Source organism: Siniperca chuatsi, linkage group LG21 (genome assembly GCF_020085105.1).
Source record: "Siniperca chuatsi isolate FFG_IHB_CAS linkage group LG21, ASM2008510v1, whole genome shotgun sequence".
In the NCBI taxonomy this organism is placed as follows: domain Eukaryota; kingdom Metazoa; phylum Chordata; class Actinopteri; order Centrarchiformes; family Sinipercidae; genus Siniperca; species Siniperca chuatsi.
The window spans coordinates 24,510,368-24,527,851 of NC_058062.1; the positions used below are offsets into that span (position 1 = coordinate 24,510,368).

At 43.1% G+C, this 17,484-nt stretch overlaps 1 protein-coding gene across 6 annotated transcripts in view; it reads right to left on the bottom strand.

The window, feature by feature from the left end:
• wipi1 (WD repeat domain, phosphoinositide interacting 1) overlaps positions 1-17,484 on the bottom strand; it is a 42,171-nt gene that overhangs the window by 14,791 nt on the left and 9,896 nt on the right. For 5 of the 6 annotated variants that reach the window (XR_006376347.1, XR_006376346.1, XM_044182728.1 and 2 more), the window contains exons 3-5: positions 11,835-12,004; positions 3,632-3,728; positions 1,746-1,843 (exon numbers count right to left, since the gene is read on the bottom strand). Coding sequence is in view for 4 of the 6 variants with exons in the window: in XM_044182728.1 (XP_044038663.1) it covers positions 1,746-1,843; positions 3,632-3,728; positions 11,835-12,004 (365 nt within the window). In the remaining 2 variants the exon portion in view is untranslated. The remainder of the gene's footprint in view (positions 1-1,745; positions 1,844-3,631; positions 3,729-11,834; positions 12,005-17,484) is intronic. The other variant, XM_044182726.1, reaches the window with a different exon arrangement.

Sequence of the window (17,484 nt, forward strand, 5' to 3'; positions counted from 1 at the left end):
TACACTAATGAAAACATACTTATAAATATTATATTCCATTTCTGCCAATAGCTCCTCCTAAATGTTACACAGTGGACCTTTAATTGCAATTTTGCTCTTACAGTAAGTTGTATCAGTATACATATCTGTATCCTATCTTAGCAGTTAAAAACTGAGTCAGACAAAGAGAAGAAAGAGCCGTTTCGGCCCTGTTGGCCCAATCCCCGTTGCTCTGCTGTATGAAGCAACACAGAGTGGAGGGAGATGTTTTCTGTCCTGCTGAGTTCACATGAACAGCCAGCATGTGGCAGAGATCAGCGGACGTGTTTCCAGGTAAGAAGAAACCTGAGGCAGTCTGAGTTAGATCAGTTAGTTAGATCAACCAATCTGGCAATGGAGGAACAATAAAAGCTGGTTGCTGTGAGCAAACATGACATACTGGAACAAAGTGAGAAACTTTAAACGTGTGTACAAAGAGATAAGCACAACTGATTACTTAAAAATAAAGTTCTCTCACTCCAGAGTTAAGTAGGCTTTCCAAACCTGGAAAGATGACCTTTTCTTGGCATCACATGTGCTAACTTACAGTATCACAACTACTTCCCGACAACATTTGTCAGATCTTGTATGCTATGTGGGTCCAAAGTCCCTTCCTACCTGTGTCACATCACTAGCTCAGAGATACCCTCCCTGGTGTGTGTTCAATAGTGCCCCCAAATCCCAAATGTCCCTCCCAGTTCACTGACACAGTATACTGTATATTTTAGGACACCCTGAAACCTCAGCATCAGATCTCGGACATCATACAAAATGGCACCATTCCCAAGTCCAAAAGGCTTCAGGTCACAGGAAAAATATCTTGAAGTCTAAGATGTTGTGCGAACAGACACCAGGGAAGGTGTCATCAGAGCGAACAGTGTCAGACAAACAAGTATCAGAACACTGAGAGGAGAAGATGACCTAACATAAAACGGCTTCAGAGAAAATGCTATCAGAGAAAACAGTATCACTACCGTCCCCCGAGTCAACTTGCGTTCTGACAGTAACTGCAGTTTCGGGTGTGAGACCTGAGATTTGTGCAGACAAGTGTTGAAAGAGTTTTGACTCACTGTATTTTATATTTAAAGGATGGGTCTAGTTTATTACAACTTGAGTCTTATTTTTAAGGTTTTTCCCCACAAATTACATTTTTCAATAACAGCATACTTGATAAATAAGAAAGTGAGGTGGTCACTAATTATCGCAAATATGCTTTTGTCTAGATTAGAAACTATATTTAAAATGATATGTAACTATATGTAAAACTAAAATATATGTAAAACTAAATATAAAATTAAACTGTATGTAAACTACATGTAAAACTACATAAAAAGACAGTGATGGATTTTTTTTCTTGTTTTAAAAAGATATGTTAGCATTGTGTAATACCAAGAATGTTTCTTGATATAACAAGATAAAGTCATATGTTATGTTATAACCAGAACAGTTTTTTGTTAAAACAGTGTAGGGGAAGCTGAACAGAGTCTTTGGTAATGGTGGTTTCAATATGTGTGTTTTATTTCAAAAATTAAGTTTTAAATTACAATTCTGGCTGATGCTGAGGCATGTTTTTATGTTTTAGACTCTATATGAAAAGTCTACAGACACAGAATGAAATAAGATAAACAATGTAACTGCAATAAAATCAGCTGACTCCATTTTAAATCACTGAGGATGACAGATTGTAGCATAATATTCGAGGTGTTCTGTGATGACATGTTGCTTACCAAATTGTTGGCATCATACACTATGATCTCCCCCATGGTGGTACTGCCGGGATACGCCAGGTAGGAGGTGGAATGGTTGATAGAGAGAGCACAGAGACCTGTGAGGGGAGAGAAAGGAGAAAGAATAATTGTCAACTTCAACCCGAATAGTGGTTCATGGCAAATGTGGGTACTGACTGCCCGGGAATTCAACCATCAGTTTGTGGGCAGAGGATTAAGACTTTTAAACCACTCCAATAGTCCAAACAAGCAAAAAATGAATACAGATATTTTTTACAGATCGTGGCTTAGGGGTTTATCTCTGTATGATTACCAAGCTCCAAGGGAAAGGACTGACGCCGAGGTCGAAGATATTCCACTCTCGTGAACATCATCAACCACTGATGACATACTACTTTAGTATTATGTCATGCTTTAATATTGGTATGCTACTGCTGTTCAACTGACGGATACCACATATGTCACTGCTGAATGCCACCTGTGAACACAACACTGGCATGTTAACTTGTTAGCAAACAGTTGCCTGTTTACACATCCAGCCTATACGGAACAATATTAACATTCGTTTGGAGTGGTGTTTGTGTCCGCCTGGAGAATGTAAGTCAATATTCACTCCCTTTTAACTCTGTTTTGGACTCCTGAGGGACTGTGTTCACCAACCATTTGGTGCTGAGCAGGTAGTGTACAGTGTGTGGGTTTATCAGAGCTTAACATTAAAGTTGCGGGACGGAAAACCAAAACACGAGTTAAAGGAGGCTATTAAGCTGAGAGGAACTGCAGAGTTGGATGATAATTCTCTGTGGGTTCATCACTACGAGTGACCCCTTTCACATAGAAGTAGTCATATGATCCATTGTTAACATAAAAATATTGGTTATAGCTGCTTTAAAACCAGCTATAGTAACAGCAGTAATATGCCATGCACGTAGCATTCCGTCACAACAGCAGTGGCAAATGCCAGTATGAATCTATATATGCCGGTGGAGAGTGGTATGTGCCAGTCGAATAAGAGTGAGACTGTTTTTATGTGCCATATGCCAGTCAAAGCCAATCGATGAAAGAAACTTTGAAAGACAGTAAAACAAGGGTGGCACACCATTGGTATGCCAGAGGACAGTGGAGCAAGAGTGACATGGCTTTTATAAATGGCACACAGCAGCGGCATACCATAATCAGTAGCGTCATATGCCAGTAAGAATCACCATCATATATGCCGGTGGGAATTGGTATGACAGTAGAACATGAGTGACATAACATTTTGTACAGCAGCAGCATACCAAACAACTCAGAATCAAACTGGAACTAAAACAAGAGCGGAATATCATACGCTACTTTTCCATCTTGGCGCTGACAAACTAATCGTCAAGTTGAATAACAACTATTGAATCAGTGACTTAACTGAGCAAGAGAGGGAGGGAACAGGCAGGTGAAACAAAATTCAACTTATTCAGAAGATGTTTAGGATAAATATTAATTTAAAGGATAATTCCGGTTCAGTTTTATTCTTGTAGTTTTAATTTCTCTTAGTTATGATAACATTGGTTATGTTATATGGTATGAACACTTACCTTTTTACATGACCCGACGACATGCCTTCACCTGGGGGTTTGTTCACAACCCGTCCGATCATCTGACTACTTGTTTCTTGTCCCGTCAAACTTATTTTACGATGTTGCTGTGTTCCCAGATCTCAGCAATTAACTTGGTGAGTACAGTGTTATTATTACCAATAGGAAATATGGCCAAATCTATGGCAATAAGACCGAAGTTTTAACTGGAATTATGCTTTAAAAAGTTGTTTCAGTCGACCCAGCTATCACAGCACCACAGAAAGTGTGTTTGTGTGTGTAAACCACATCTGCCGTCTCTTGGTATTTATGTCTTACCTGCGGGGTTGGACGGAGTGTTTAGCAGAGTCTTGAGCAGCTTCATGTCTTTGATGTTGTGGATATAAATGGACTCTTCAAGACACACCACGAGCCTCTGCAAGACACAGTGGACATCAGGTCATTACACTCCACTGTAATGCAGTCAGTGTTGGCTTCTATGGCTCACATCAGTGAAATCCCACTCATTATAGGAATATACAGTATGTCACAACAACATCTCAACTGTTCACAATCAATTCCACAAAGGGAACTCAAAGCTGCAGTTTCACACATAGCTCACAGTGACATGAAACACTATTTCACTGTGATGCACATGAGCAAATGTACATGGTGTCATTCAAAGACATTCTCGTAGATGTTTCTTTAATACTTGTACGGATCGGGGTATAACATGAACATGTCTTTTTCTTTTCTGTTTTTGAACCTGCCTCACCACAGGAAGTTAGATCCTAACTTCAACCAGAAGTTAGATCAACCAATCAGCTTGTTTGACTTGTTGGCTGTACAACACGTTGCTGATATTTGAACCTCTATGAACCTCTACTGATCCCCTTGTTTCTCACTCTCTCTGTGCATTGTGTATGCATTAGTTAGAAGTTTGTTAGTTCCTCCAGGTACTTTTCTCCCCTATTTTCATTGTAACTTTACTATGTACTAATGCTTTTTATTGCTTGTCAGTTTTAAGATGTTTTGGGACTACAGATGCAAATTGGCTGCTGAGCTAACCCCGGAATATTTATATTGATGTTGTTCAATGTCAGTGTTGATTAATGTGCAATGTCCCCTATAAGTAAAGACATAAACAAACAAATTATTGGTTTGTGCTAACTTGATTAAAATGCACATGTGACCACAATATATATATTGTGGTCACATGGTGCATTTTAATCAAGTTTAGTTTTTGAATCTAGTTTTAAGGTGGGTAATGTTTTAGTATATATACTAAAACATTACCCACCTTAAAACTAGTTTTAGTATATATACTAAAACATTACCCACCTTAAAACTAGATTTTAACTAAACTTTAACCCTCTACAATCTGGGGCCACAGAATTAGGTAATAATGCAGATTTTGTTTAAGGCCCTAATCATTTCAGTTTTTAATGTGCAATGTCACAATGACAATGATAACATGCTGATGTTTAGCAGTTAATGTTTACCATATTTGTTTAGCATGCTAACATTTGCTGATTAGCACTAAGTGCAGCTGAGAATGATGGGAATGTCATTCGTTTTGCAAGTATTTGTTCATAAACCAAAGTGTTGGACAAATCAATATTTTGGCCGAGGGTAATAAATGAAAAGTAAGGGGACCACTGAAGTTATTACAATTCAGTCTGAGGGGACATGAATGTGTGTAACACATTTTATTGCAAAACCATCCAATGTTTACTGAGATATTTCATACAGGAACAACATGGTGGACCGACTGACATTGCCATCCCTACAGCCATGTCACTAGCGTGGCAAGATGTCCATAGTGACTGACTCTGATATTTGGTTCTGGCATCCCAGTGTTACCAGTGCCAGGGGAACTATGAGCATCTACCCTCAGCATTAAAGGCTCAATTCAACCAAATTAACCCAACAAAATGAAGTTGATCTAGATCATGGTTGAGAAGCAGGTCAGATTCTTCTCCGGCTGGTGCAGTACTGAACTCTCTGGCTTGAACTCCAGCACATGAAGTTTATGTATATTAAGCGACAAGGAACAATCATTAGAGGCTGCATGCTGTTTATATTCATGGGAAGTTTTTGTTTGGTGATCGACTAAAGCAATCAACTTTGTATGTTGAACAATGGAACAATATTTGGAACATCGTCTCTTTTGCTGTATTGAACCCTGAATGGAAACATCTGCTTCTGATGTAAACAACGGTGCCCATTGACATGTTCCCAGGGGGGTGGTGGTGGTGGTGTAACAAAGTGAATCAAACTAAACTTTTTCTATGTTGGAAATTAAGGGGTCTAGTGATTTGCTATGTATTTGTGAGTCAGCTTGTGTCAGGGTGTGCCATGAGTAAGCAGAGACAGCAGGTCAGAAGGGCTCTGGTTTATTTCAGTTGTCTCAGTGTGACTCAAGAGGGTCAAGTCCCCAGGGACAAACAGACTGACGGACATCAGCTGTCCAAGAGACAAGGAATGCAACATGCAGATGTGTCTCTGGAAGAGTTCTCAGGTCTGAGAAAATAACCCCTGATGAGGTCATTAAGAGTTATTTCAGCTTTAGGCTTGGGGACTACACATTTCTTATGGTAATCCTGCCCTACAAACTGGGGGGAAGATATGGACATTTACCAGGGCGTTCGCTAGCTTTATGGGAATTGTAGGATCCAGTGCAAGTTAGGATAGGGACATTGACTTAGGAACTGTTAATCTGTAATGGCATTTTTTCTAAATCAGGTCCTACCCCAATTACCATAGTTCCCAAACAATTAAGATAGGATCTGCAAATTAGGAAGTTCCTGTAATACGGCCCTGGTTCATAAATCTTATCTAATTAGTTGCTGCAAGATAGTCACTGATGTTGATAATGAATTGAATTTGAATGTGCTCAGCATGTAAGGTTCGAATGAACTGTTCACTAAACCCTTCCCCAAAACAGCAATTGATGTGGATGGGGCTGTATTATACTCGGCAAAGAGTTTGCAGGTTCGTGTCTTTTGATTAAGCCTTTCCAAAATTATTGTGGAAGATTAAACAGTATGTTTATCTGTTCTAATGTGAGCTCCAAACGTTATCCGCCGGCTATCTAGCTTACTACCTACAGGAGTAATTCCTAACACAGTTACTTCCAATGCCAGGGGCATTTCATAAACTAACTACATTTTGTGGGGTTACAGCTTACATTAAACAAAAAAGCCCAATTAATGATTGCACATCCACTGTGTAGTAGCATGGAAGCCAGTCTTGGATGCTACTATATCAGAGTTTAGGGTAACAGGTCCCCGCCCACTAGTAATATCCAGGGCAGATGTGTGCAGATCCTTCAAAAGGATTATTCCACCCAAGGCACCTGGACCTGATGGCATCCCTGGCTGAGCTTTCAAGGTGTGTGCAAATCAATGTTTTAGGAAGTTCACCATTGGCCCTGTCCCCCCAAAAAGACCAAAGCCCTCTGCCTGAATGACTACCACCCAGTAGCACTCACCTCCGCTAGGGCAATGGTGCCGTCCACACGGCCCTCTCCCACCTGGAGCAGAGGAACACATATGTGAGAATGCTGTTCATTGACTATAGTTCAGCATTCAATACCATTGTGCCCTGCAAGCTTGTCATCAAGCTCAGAGTCCTGGGACTGTGATTGGATTCTGAACTTCCTGACGGGCAGACCCCAGGTTGTGCGGATAGGCAGCACCACATCCTCCACCCTGACTCTCAACACCGGTGCCCCTCAGGGCTGCATGCTCAGCCCTCTCCTGTATTCCCTGTTCACGCAGCAACTACGTGGCCACCCACAGCTCCAACACCATCATTAAGTTTACTGGCAATACGGCAGTCATCAAAACAAAGGAGCTGATTGTGGACTACAAGACAGACAGGGAGAAGGACATGCCCCCATCACCATCAATGGGACTACAATGGAGATTGCCAACAGCTTCAGGTTCCTAAGGGTCAGCGAGGACCTGACCTGGACTCACCATACGACACTATCACAAAGACTGTGAGACAATGGCTCTTCTTCTGCAGGCTGAGGAGGCTCGACATAAACTCCAGGACTCTACAACTTCTACAAGTGCACAATTGAGAGTATCCTGACTGGCTGCATCACCACCTGGTATGACAGTTGCACCGCCCTCAATCGTAAGGCTCTACAGAGGGTGATGAAAACTGCACAGCTCATCACCAGGACGGAGCTGCCATCCATGGAGGACCTCTACACCCAGCAATGTAGGGAGAAGGCCAACAGGATCATTAACCCCAACCAAACCAGCCACAAACTGTGGCCTGCACCACCAGGCTCAGGGACATCTTCATCCCGCAGGCCATCAGACTGTTGAATTCTTGAGCTCCCAAGCTGAAATGCATTAAACTGATCATATCGAATGACCTTAATTTTGGTAAAAGGAAGGAGCAGGTTTACACTCACTTCCAGCTATCAGAATAAAATCAGCGTATTATTAAATAATAATTAGTGTTTAACTCACTAAATTCATTTTAAAACGGGGCACCACTGCTTTTTAATTAATTAATACATTAATTAATAATCAGTTTAGTCTGGATCTGAAGTTGCTACAGAGTTTTGTCTTGGGACAGTGACCGGAAAATTTCATACACACAAACACACAATAACCAATGTTTTATAAATGTGTAACTACTAACTACCCACACAGGACAATAACTACTAGACTACACAAACTATACTACTAGACACACAAATTAATGGATAAATGTAATCATGAATGAATGAAAACGGCGATGAATAAGTAATAAGTGAACGAATGACCATTTGACACAGAGGATGCAGTGAATGATTGTTTTGGTTAACGGTATTAACTTGTGTAAACACAGGAAACCACTGTGTGGACAACTTTAATAGTTACCAATTAAATAAAATATAGCACCATTCAGCAACTGAGTAGTTTTGGAATGTCAAGGGGAGATTATTATTAGGAATTATTAATCACCTGAAGTAATTTAGCTATCATACCTATGTTGATGAAAGATCCTAATTTTTATCTACGTTTACTAAGTGTTCATATTAAGCTAGAGCATTAAACCTGTTGTAGTTTGTCAAGCCAGGAACGAGGAAAGGCAGACTTGTACCCAAATGCAGACACACAGGCTGAGTAGGTGCAGTTTTCATCATTTAATTAATAAAAAAGGCAGTGATTGACAAAACCAGGGAAGCAGTCCACGAAGGCAAACAAGTCCAAAGGAGCAAACAAATAATCAGAGTCCAGAAAATTCAGGTGAAGTCCAAGCAAAACCGAGAAATAATCCAAAAACATGGGAAAGAGAGGCTTGCAAAAGAGCTGCTTGACAAAGAGACAAAGATGATCTGACACAGCAATCAAAGACAGGAAGCAAAACTACAAGACACATGAGGAAGGGAGAATATTTCAAAATAAAACAGGAAGCATCGATAGAAAACATGAAACTGAGGAAATCCCAAACTAAGAGGCAGAGCAGGACATTACAGTACCCCCCCACAAATCGAGCTGTGTGGGTGGAGGGGGTACACGGGAGGGATTCAAGGGCCAAGGGAAAGACCTCAGGTGGACGGCCTGGGGGCAGGACAGGAGCGGAGCTGGGGACCTCAGGCAGACAGCCCAAGGGCTGGACAGGTATGGGGCAGAAAACCTCAGGTGGACGGCCCAAGGGCAGGGCAGAAGAGCAGAGCAGGTCAGGGGGGCGACCAGGAGGCAGTGCTGAAGGGCTGAGCAGGTCCAGGTGATTACCAGACGTGGGGAGCAACTCAGGAGATTGGCAACGAAGGCGAAACCCCTCCAGGGGTAGGACAGGATGCCGGCGGCGAAGACAGAAGCTTTCTCATAAACTGGGAACAGCTGCATCTCCACAGGAACAGGAGTCTGCAGCAGCTCAGGAACAGCGGATTGGATTGCTGCAGCTCAACAGAATGTTCGGGAGGCCGCTGTGGCTCAGGGGGATCAGGTGACTGCTGCAGCTCAGAAAGTCCAGAAGATTCAGGAAGCTGCAGCAGCTCAGGGGGATTCAGGAGTGGGGGTGTCAGTCAGTAGCTCAGCAGGTTCTGGTGACTGCCACAGCTCAGCAGGAACAGGAGACAGCTGCAGCTCAGGAAGTTCAGGAAGTTGCGGCCCAAGCAGGACAGGAGATGGCTGTGGCGGCCCAACCAGAACAGGACTTGGCTGCGGCGCAGGAACTAGTGACCGCCAGGCTGCTGACCGGAGATCAGGAGCAGGAGTCGGCTGGACCACAGATTGGGGACCAGGCACGACTGATGATGGCTCAGAGGCACTGGACAGCAGAGTCTTAGTGATGCTAGACAGCTGAGTCTCTGGAGCGCTGGGCAGTGGGGTCTCCATGACGCAGGGCAGTTGTGAGGACGAGCAACTGGGCAGCGGTGAGGACGAGCAACTGGGCAGCGGTGAGGACGAGCAGCTGCGCAACGGAGAGGCACGACATCGGCGGGAGCATGCTTCCACGTGGAAGGCTTCCCAGAAGGTGGCTACAGGCCCGGAACAGGCTGAGGCGCAGGCAGAAAATGATCAGGCTGGTGGCTAGCAGGCAGGGGTGCAGGCTGGAGACTTGGAGACTGGAGGCTGGCAGACTGAGGTGCAGATCGGAGGCTAGCATGCTAGAGGTAAGGCTGGAGGCTAGCAGGCCAGGGTGCAGGCTGGTTAGCAGGCCAGAATGAAGATTGGACACTAGCAGGCTGATTGCTGGCAGTTTCAGAGGACAATTTCCCCAGAGCCAAAGCACAGACTGCCTCTCTATGATAATCCCAGACCGCTTTCCTCCACATATCCCCAATGCACTCCAGGTCACAAATTAACTCAAAAAGTTCCTATGACATGGTGTCTGCTGGGTTCATTATGGTCAGATCGTACTCTTGTAGTTTGTCAAGCCGGGGAACCAGGAAAGGCAGACTTGTACCCAAATGCAGACACACAGGCTGAGTAGGTGCAGTAAGCACAAGCAATAACAAAAGGCTTACACTGATTTCAGGCAGGCAGTGATCGACGAAACCAGGGAAGCAGTCCACGAAGGCAAACAAGTCCAAAGGAGCAAACAAATCAGAATCAGAAATACTTTATAATAAATAAATAATCAGAGTCCAGAAAATTCAGGCGAAGTCCAAGCAAAACCGAGAAATAATCCAAAAACACGGGAAACAAAGGCCGGGACGCTTGACAAGGAGACAAAGACGATATGACAAAGGAAGAACACAGACTAAATACACTCAGGTAGGAGAGACAACAAGACACAGGTGAAACCAATAGGGGCAAGCAATCAAAGACAGGAAGCAAAACTACAAGACACATGAGGGAGGGAGAATATAAAACAGGAAACATTGATAGAAAACATGAAACTGAGGAAAACCCAAACTAAGAGGCAGAACAGGACATGACACAAACCCCGCTGTCACAGAAAAGCATCTGTTGTTTCACCTGAGTTTGGCTGAGCAGGGCAATCGTTGAAGGCAAGAGGAAAGGAGAAGCACTGCCATTTCATTGGGCACTCAGTGGCGATCGGTTCTGGATGAAACTCCCCTGAGTTCCATGTTTCAGGCCACGCTGTCGGTCACACGAGCCTGAGTCGGATCCCTTCCTCCATAAGCAGGCTGATGAAGTTCGGTCGTGATGGCAATGCGGTGTGAGCGTCTGCCAGCTGTTGGCTGAGTTTAAAGTTTGTTATGGTCTTTGTTAGGACTCTGGTGCTGCAACTGAATGTAGCAACTTATTTAATCTGGCATCAGCAATTTAAGTTTGCTAATAGAGTTTCTTTCTTTAAGAGTAAAGTCTTTGAGTCTCTTTCGTTCAGTCTCTCCAGCTCTCTCTATTTCTCCTTCTCTGCACCACGTGACCAATGCATAAGGCATCTTCTTTTCTAACCTTGTCGTGTTGGATCTCAAAGATGGCCCAGCATCCTTTTAGCAGGCTTCTTTCTTGGATATGTGCATTTTTCCAATTTTGCCTTTGTTCCCTCTGCGGGTCAGTTGAGGTCTGTTGGGTCTCAGGATTCAGTCCAGCGTTGAGGTCCACTGTCTTGAAGAGCATCAGAGTGAGCCAAGACAAGAAGTTTACTCTTCGTCTTAAAGTCTAAGGGTTGGTCGTTGTTTCTCACTTCAAAATGGGATAATTTACCTCAGAATCAGTGCAGCAATTAGCAAGCTAGCTAGCTAACAACATCACTAATCAGAGACAGATCATCATAATCACGCTCAAAGAACATTATTCCACGTCAACTTTTTCGATGGGAAAACAGCCGTCAAACTGTTTACATTCTGAAGATTCGCGTGAGCACTTGTGTGATGCGACTAACTGTCGATCCTGAGAATGCTTCAGAGCGCGTCAGAGCCTGGGGGCGTGGTTATGGCAGAGGTTTGTTGGGAAAAGTAAAGACGTAGGTTTAGAAGAGAGATGGGCAAACAGCTCAGTGTGTTAATTACTTCCTAAATGTGATGAATTATATAGATACTCATATTAACTATACTAATACTAATATTACTACTAATACTAATATTCGAGGGTTGGGTGTGAAATGGGTAGCTCACCTGTCTGTTGAGCTTGACAGCCAGTATGTTGTTCGGGTAGCTGTAGTTGCAGATCTCTGTCCCTTTCTTAAAGTGGTAGATGTTCATGCGCTGCGGTATGGTGGTGCTCACCACAACTACCAGACTGCTGGAAAACAGACGCTCCACGATGTAGATATCTGGAGCCTCTGCTAGGGGAGAACAGGGAACAGACCGCTTTTATGTTGACTTCTCCAAAGTATCACTTACATCCAAGAGGCAGAAATTAACTACCACAAACCATCCATCAAAACAAATACAGCCATTCTAACATCTTGAACCTGACTTTCTCTTTGATTTCAGCTCAGAAGATTTTACACTGTGTGACACTATACTTATTATATTGGTATCTTTAGAGACTTTGAGAACTCTCATCCATGCATGCAGGCTTTTCATCTGGCTAGTAAGAAAAGGTAATGGAATTTGTATAACGGGCTTTTGCGGAGGCAGGCAGCCTCTGCTGAAACAGACCACTTCCACTGTTATAAAAAAAATAATACACTTACAGTGGTGTGAAAAAGTGTTTGCCCCCTTTCTGATTTCTTATTTTTTTGCATGTTTGTCACACTTAAATGTTCCAAATCATCAAACTAATTTAAATATTAGTCAAAGATAACACAAGTAAACACAAAATGCAGTTTTTAAATGAAGGTTGTTATTATTAAGGGAAAACAAAATCCAAACCTACATGGCCCTGTGTGAAATAGTGATTGCCCCCTAAACCTAATAACTGGTTGGGCCACCCTTAGCAGCAACAACTGTAATCAAGCATTTGCGATAACTTGCAATGAGTCTTCTACATCGCTGTGGGGGAATTTTGGCCCACTCATCTTTGCAGAATCGTATGTCCTATGGCTTAAATAGTTACATGATCTGAACATAGGCTGTATAAAAGAAGTGGATGTAGCAGGTAGTTTTGAAGCCTTGAGTTAGGCACTTTAGCCGTCACCATCTTGGGTTTTTTGGAACCAGAATTCAATTCAATATTGCGCCAATTCACAACAGAAGTTATCTCATTGTGCTTTTCCTATAGAGCAGGTCTAGACCGTACTCTTTATAATATTAATTACAGAGACCCAACAAATCCCACCATGAGCAAGCATTTGGCGACAGTGGCAAGAAAAAACGTTGGGGTTAGGGAGGCAGTCTAGGCCTATAGCAGCATAACTAAGGGATGGTTCAGGACTCACCCAAGCCAGCCCTAATTATAAGCTTTATCAAAGAGGAAAGTTTTTAGCCTACTCTTAAATGTGGAGATGGTGTCTGCCTCCCAAACCCAAACTGGGACCTGATTCCACAGAAGAGGAGCTTGATAACTGAAGGCTCTGGCTCCCATTCTACTTTTGGAGACTCTGGGAACCACAAGTAACCCTGCATCCTGGGAGCGCAGTGTTCTAGTCAGGTAATATGGTATTATGAGATCTTTAAGATATGATGGTGCCTGACCATTAAGAGCTTTGTAGGTGAGTGAAGGATTTTAAATTCTATTCTAAATTTTACAGGATGCCAGTGTAGAGAAGCTAATATTGGAGAAATATGATCAATTCAATTAAATTTTATTTATATAGCGCCAATTCATAACAGAAGTTATCTCATTGCACTTTTCCTATAGAGCAGGTCTAGACCGTACTCTTTATAATATTATTTACAGAGACCCAACAAATCCCACCATGAGCAAGCATTTGGCGACAGTGGCAAGAAAAAACTTCCTTTAAGAGGCAGAAACCTTGGACAGAACCAGACTCAATGGTGGGCGGCCATCCGCCACTGCCGTGTTAGGTTTGAAGTGACCATATTTCGATGAGAAGGTGGAGCTGGGGAGGGATACGCATTGCTATGCCTCTATTCTGATATACAGGTCGCTGTGGTAGAAACCTCTCAATCACAAGGTAGCCACGCCCAAACCATACCCTTCATTGTCTATTTTACTCTACATGGGACGACCATTTACAAAATGAACCTCATGCTTTATTGAAGACTTGAAACTAGCGATTGAGACCATAAACTCATTAGGAAAATGTTTACTAAGGTAATAAATCAAGGGTCATTTTGTCAGAGTTCTATAGAATCTGACTTTTCTTTGCAACCAGTGGAGTGGCCATTAGAAAGTGTTACTGGCAGCGTATTTTTGCTGCTCTAGCTCATCCCAGTTAATTTAGTTAGATTCTTCAATACAGCGGCTAATTATCGGCAGCTCCCAAAACCAGGGAGGCTGGGTGACTGCCTGAAGGAAGCATAGCCCTAAGCATAAGCCATTCCCCACCAACCTGTTCACATTTCTAACAAGTTCTCCCCACTCAGCGACACACCTGCTGAGAAACCAACTCTGATTATTGGCAGCTCCATTTTGAGAAACATGAAGTTAGCGACACCAGCGACCATAGTCAAATGTATTCCTGAGGCCAGAGCACGTTAAATCTGATGAAATTAATTAAACTGTTGGCTAAGGATGAGTGTAAATACAGTACGATTGTTCACGTCGGCGGTAACGACTCACGATTACACCAATCGGAGTAATGTGTACATATGCAAAGATAATGTTGGATTCCATAGTTTGCTGAATCAGTCACACTAATAATTCCTGGGGTCCTAGCACCAGTCACATTGGTTCCCCGTGCATCTGTTCCATTGTTTATGAGGAGCCAGGACCCTCTAACAACCGTGCAAATTCGCTCACTACAGACAGTTCCATCTACAATCTGGATGTCTAGCTAGGCAACCTAAGTGTGTCTCCTTCAAAAATCTAATTTATCCTCTTGTGTCTATTGAGCCCACTCATCCGCCCTTTTCTACAGCTAAGGAGCATGTTACACTTGATACATCTCATGACTTTAAAATACGCCAAGGGCTTGGACTGTTACATTTAAACATCAGAAGCCTGCTCCCAAAACTGGATTACATTCACGTTTTAATTCATGAAACCTCCCCAGACGCCCTCATTTTGACTTAAACATGGCTTAGATGTGATCGAAGAAGTAAGGGAGGCGGGGTTGTGAGTTATGTAAAAGACTGCTTCACTGTTGAGGAAATCACCTCATGTTCTGTGCTCAAGAAATGTGACTAATATTATGTTGGACTGCTGTCTTGGTAAGGACATGCAGGTGACCATTGCTGGCATGTATCGCTCCCCCCCTCAGCTCATTTGGATGCTTTGGAGGACACTGCAAAGCTATGGTCACTGTATGCCTTCTCTGAGTTGTTAATAATGGGGGATCCTAACCTGGACTGGCCCTCTGACAACTCTAACAATTAAAAGATCAGTGCCTGGAACTTAATCTTTTTCAGCTCATAGACAAACCAAACTTCAAAACTCCTCTAAACTCCACATTAATTGATATCAAACTAACAGACCACACAAATACCCTGCCTCTGGAGTCTTTGCCCTTGACCTTAGTGATCACTATCCGGTCGCCTTTGTCAGAGATACTAGAATTCCAAAATCTCAAATCTCAAATGATCACCACACGAAATTACAAGCATTTTAATCTTCAGGATTTTTTTTAACAATTTCTCAATCTCTGACATTGATAAAATGTTCTCTTTTACTGATCCTGCCGTGACACTGGTAAACTTTACAGAATCTTTTAATGTCATTGCTGACAGACATGCTCCTTATAAAAAACACAGAATTAAAAACAGATTCAGTCCTTGGTTCTCCCCACATCTCTCTAATGCCATCCATAACAGAGACAAAGTCTGGGCCATGGCTAGATCCAGTGGCACCCCTGAGGACTGGTTAACCTTTAGGCGACAAAGAAACATCTGCACCAGCATGATTAGGAAGGCTAGATCTCTGCCTATGATAGTACCTCTAACTTTTGGAACACCATAGCATCTCTTAAGAACTCTGCCATTACAAGTCAAACAACTATCTGATCATATTACTGATAGATCTTCTATGTCTGAAGCTTTTAATCCCCATTTCCTCTCCTCTGGTCTTTTATATGTCTGCTGATTCATCTGTAGACAATTACCATATCCGTCCAGCAGAGGGAGTCCCCAGCGCCTCAGCTTCTTCTGAGTGTAAATTTTCTTTTAGTCTGGTCAGCAGTGCAGATGTTTACAAAACTCTGGTTAGGTTAAAAGCTTGCAAAAACACTGGTGCAGATAATCTTGACCCATATGTCCGTCATCTAAGTGCCCCCTTAATCTGTCCACATTTAGCACATATTTTTAATAGACATTTTTAACAGGCATGATTCATGGAAGCTTCATGGAAACACACACACACACACACACACAACTTCGGAAGCAATTTGGGGTTCAGGACACTGAACACTGACATGTGGGCTGGGGGAAGCCGGGATCGAACCACCAACTTTCCAGATGGGGCATCTGTCCACAAAGTATGACTACTTTAGCACTTGTAGTTGTTGAGATTTCAGCTTTCAAATATTACTCCCATAGACTTCCCACTATAAATTTGAATACTTTAAGAAATTATATAAAATCACTGAAACATGTTAGAATAAAGAAACATAAAAGCATAAATCTCATGAAGAAGATGTGCATTTAGACATTGAAACTGTGACGGCCCTGCCTCTTTTGGCTGCTGGACTGGCTGCTTGTCTTTGTCTATGTTTTCTGTTGCAGATGCCCAGTAAGTGTGGTTGGGTCGTCATTTATTGGGAACACCTGGGCCCAGTGTTCCCAGTACTATTCGAGCGCACCCCATTTGTTCCATGATGGAGAGAGAAAGGGGAAACTCTGCTCCCTACACTCCGCATCTTTGACTTTGTTTTTCCTTTTGCTATACAGAAGGAGATAGACCCCAAAAAACAGCAAAATAATATATAATAAAGTATAAAGAGCAAAGATAACAATAGTGTGAATACTGAATCAGCAAAGTTGAATGTCCTGACAACTATTGGATGGATTATGAAGATGATGAGACCCCATTAGAGAACCCCACCACCTTGTCAATCTCTGCTCCTCCCACCCCCGCAAGTGCCACCAACCATCTGAAGGAGAGTATGGCCCTGCTGGAGCTGGACTTTGGACCCAAGCCAGGCTGTCTGACCACCCAGACAACACTCTACAGCAGCTTTAAGAGGAGCTCCAGCAGCTAAAGAGAGACAACCAGGCCTTGGCATCTGACCTCAGAGGCAGTCTAGAGGCACTCAAACAGGAGAACAGTGTGCTCCGTGCTCAGTGAAGGAGGATGCTGAGAAGAGAGAAAGGAGCTTCACCAGGCAAGTCCAACACCTGACAGACCAACGCTCATCAGTCCCCACAATGACACGTACTGAGACACAGACTCTTCCTGCCAGTGTCCCAAACCCCTGCCTTGTCACCTGCTGACAAATCCACACAGCCAGCTGCCAACACCCAGCTCTGCCCATCCCAGCTTCCTTCCACTCAGCCTGAAGAGGAAGCCCCACAAGTGGTCATGCTGGCTGACTCTAACGGGAAATCCCTCTCCCTGCTACCTCTGAGCTGGGAGACATCAGGGAGACGCTGCACACCCTGTGCACCCGGCTTCTGTTCAGCTAAGACATGTACTCAGAACACCTTCTCACTTGAGAAACAGAACGATAGCAAAAAGACAGTGGAAACAAATTCATCATGGCTTTAAACTCACCTGATCTGATGAATGACATATCAGTATATAACCAAAATCAACATGTCCCTA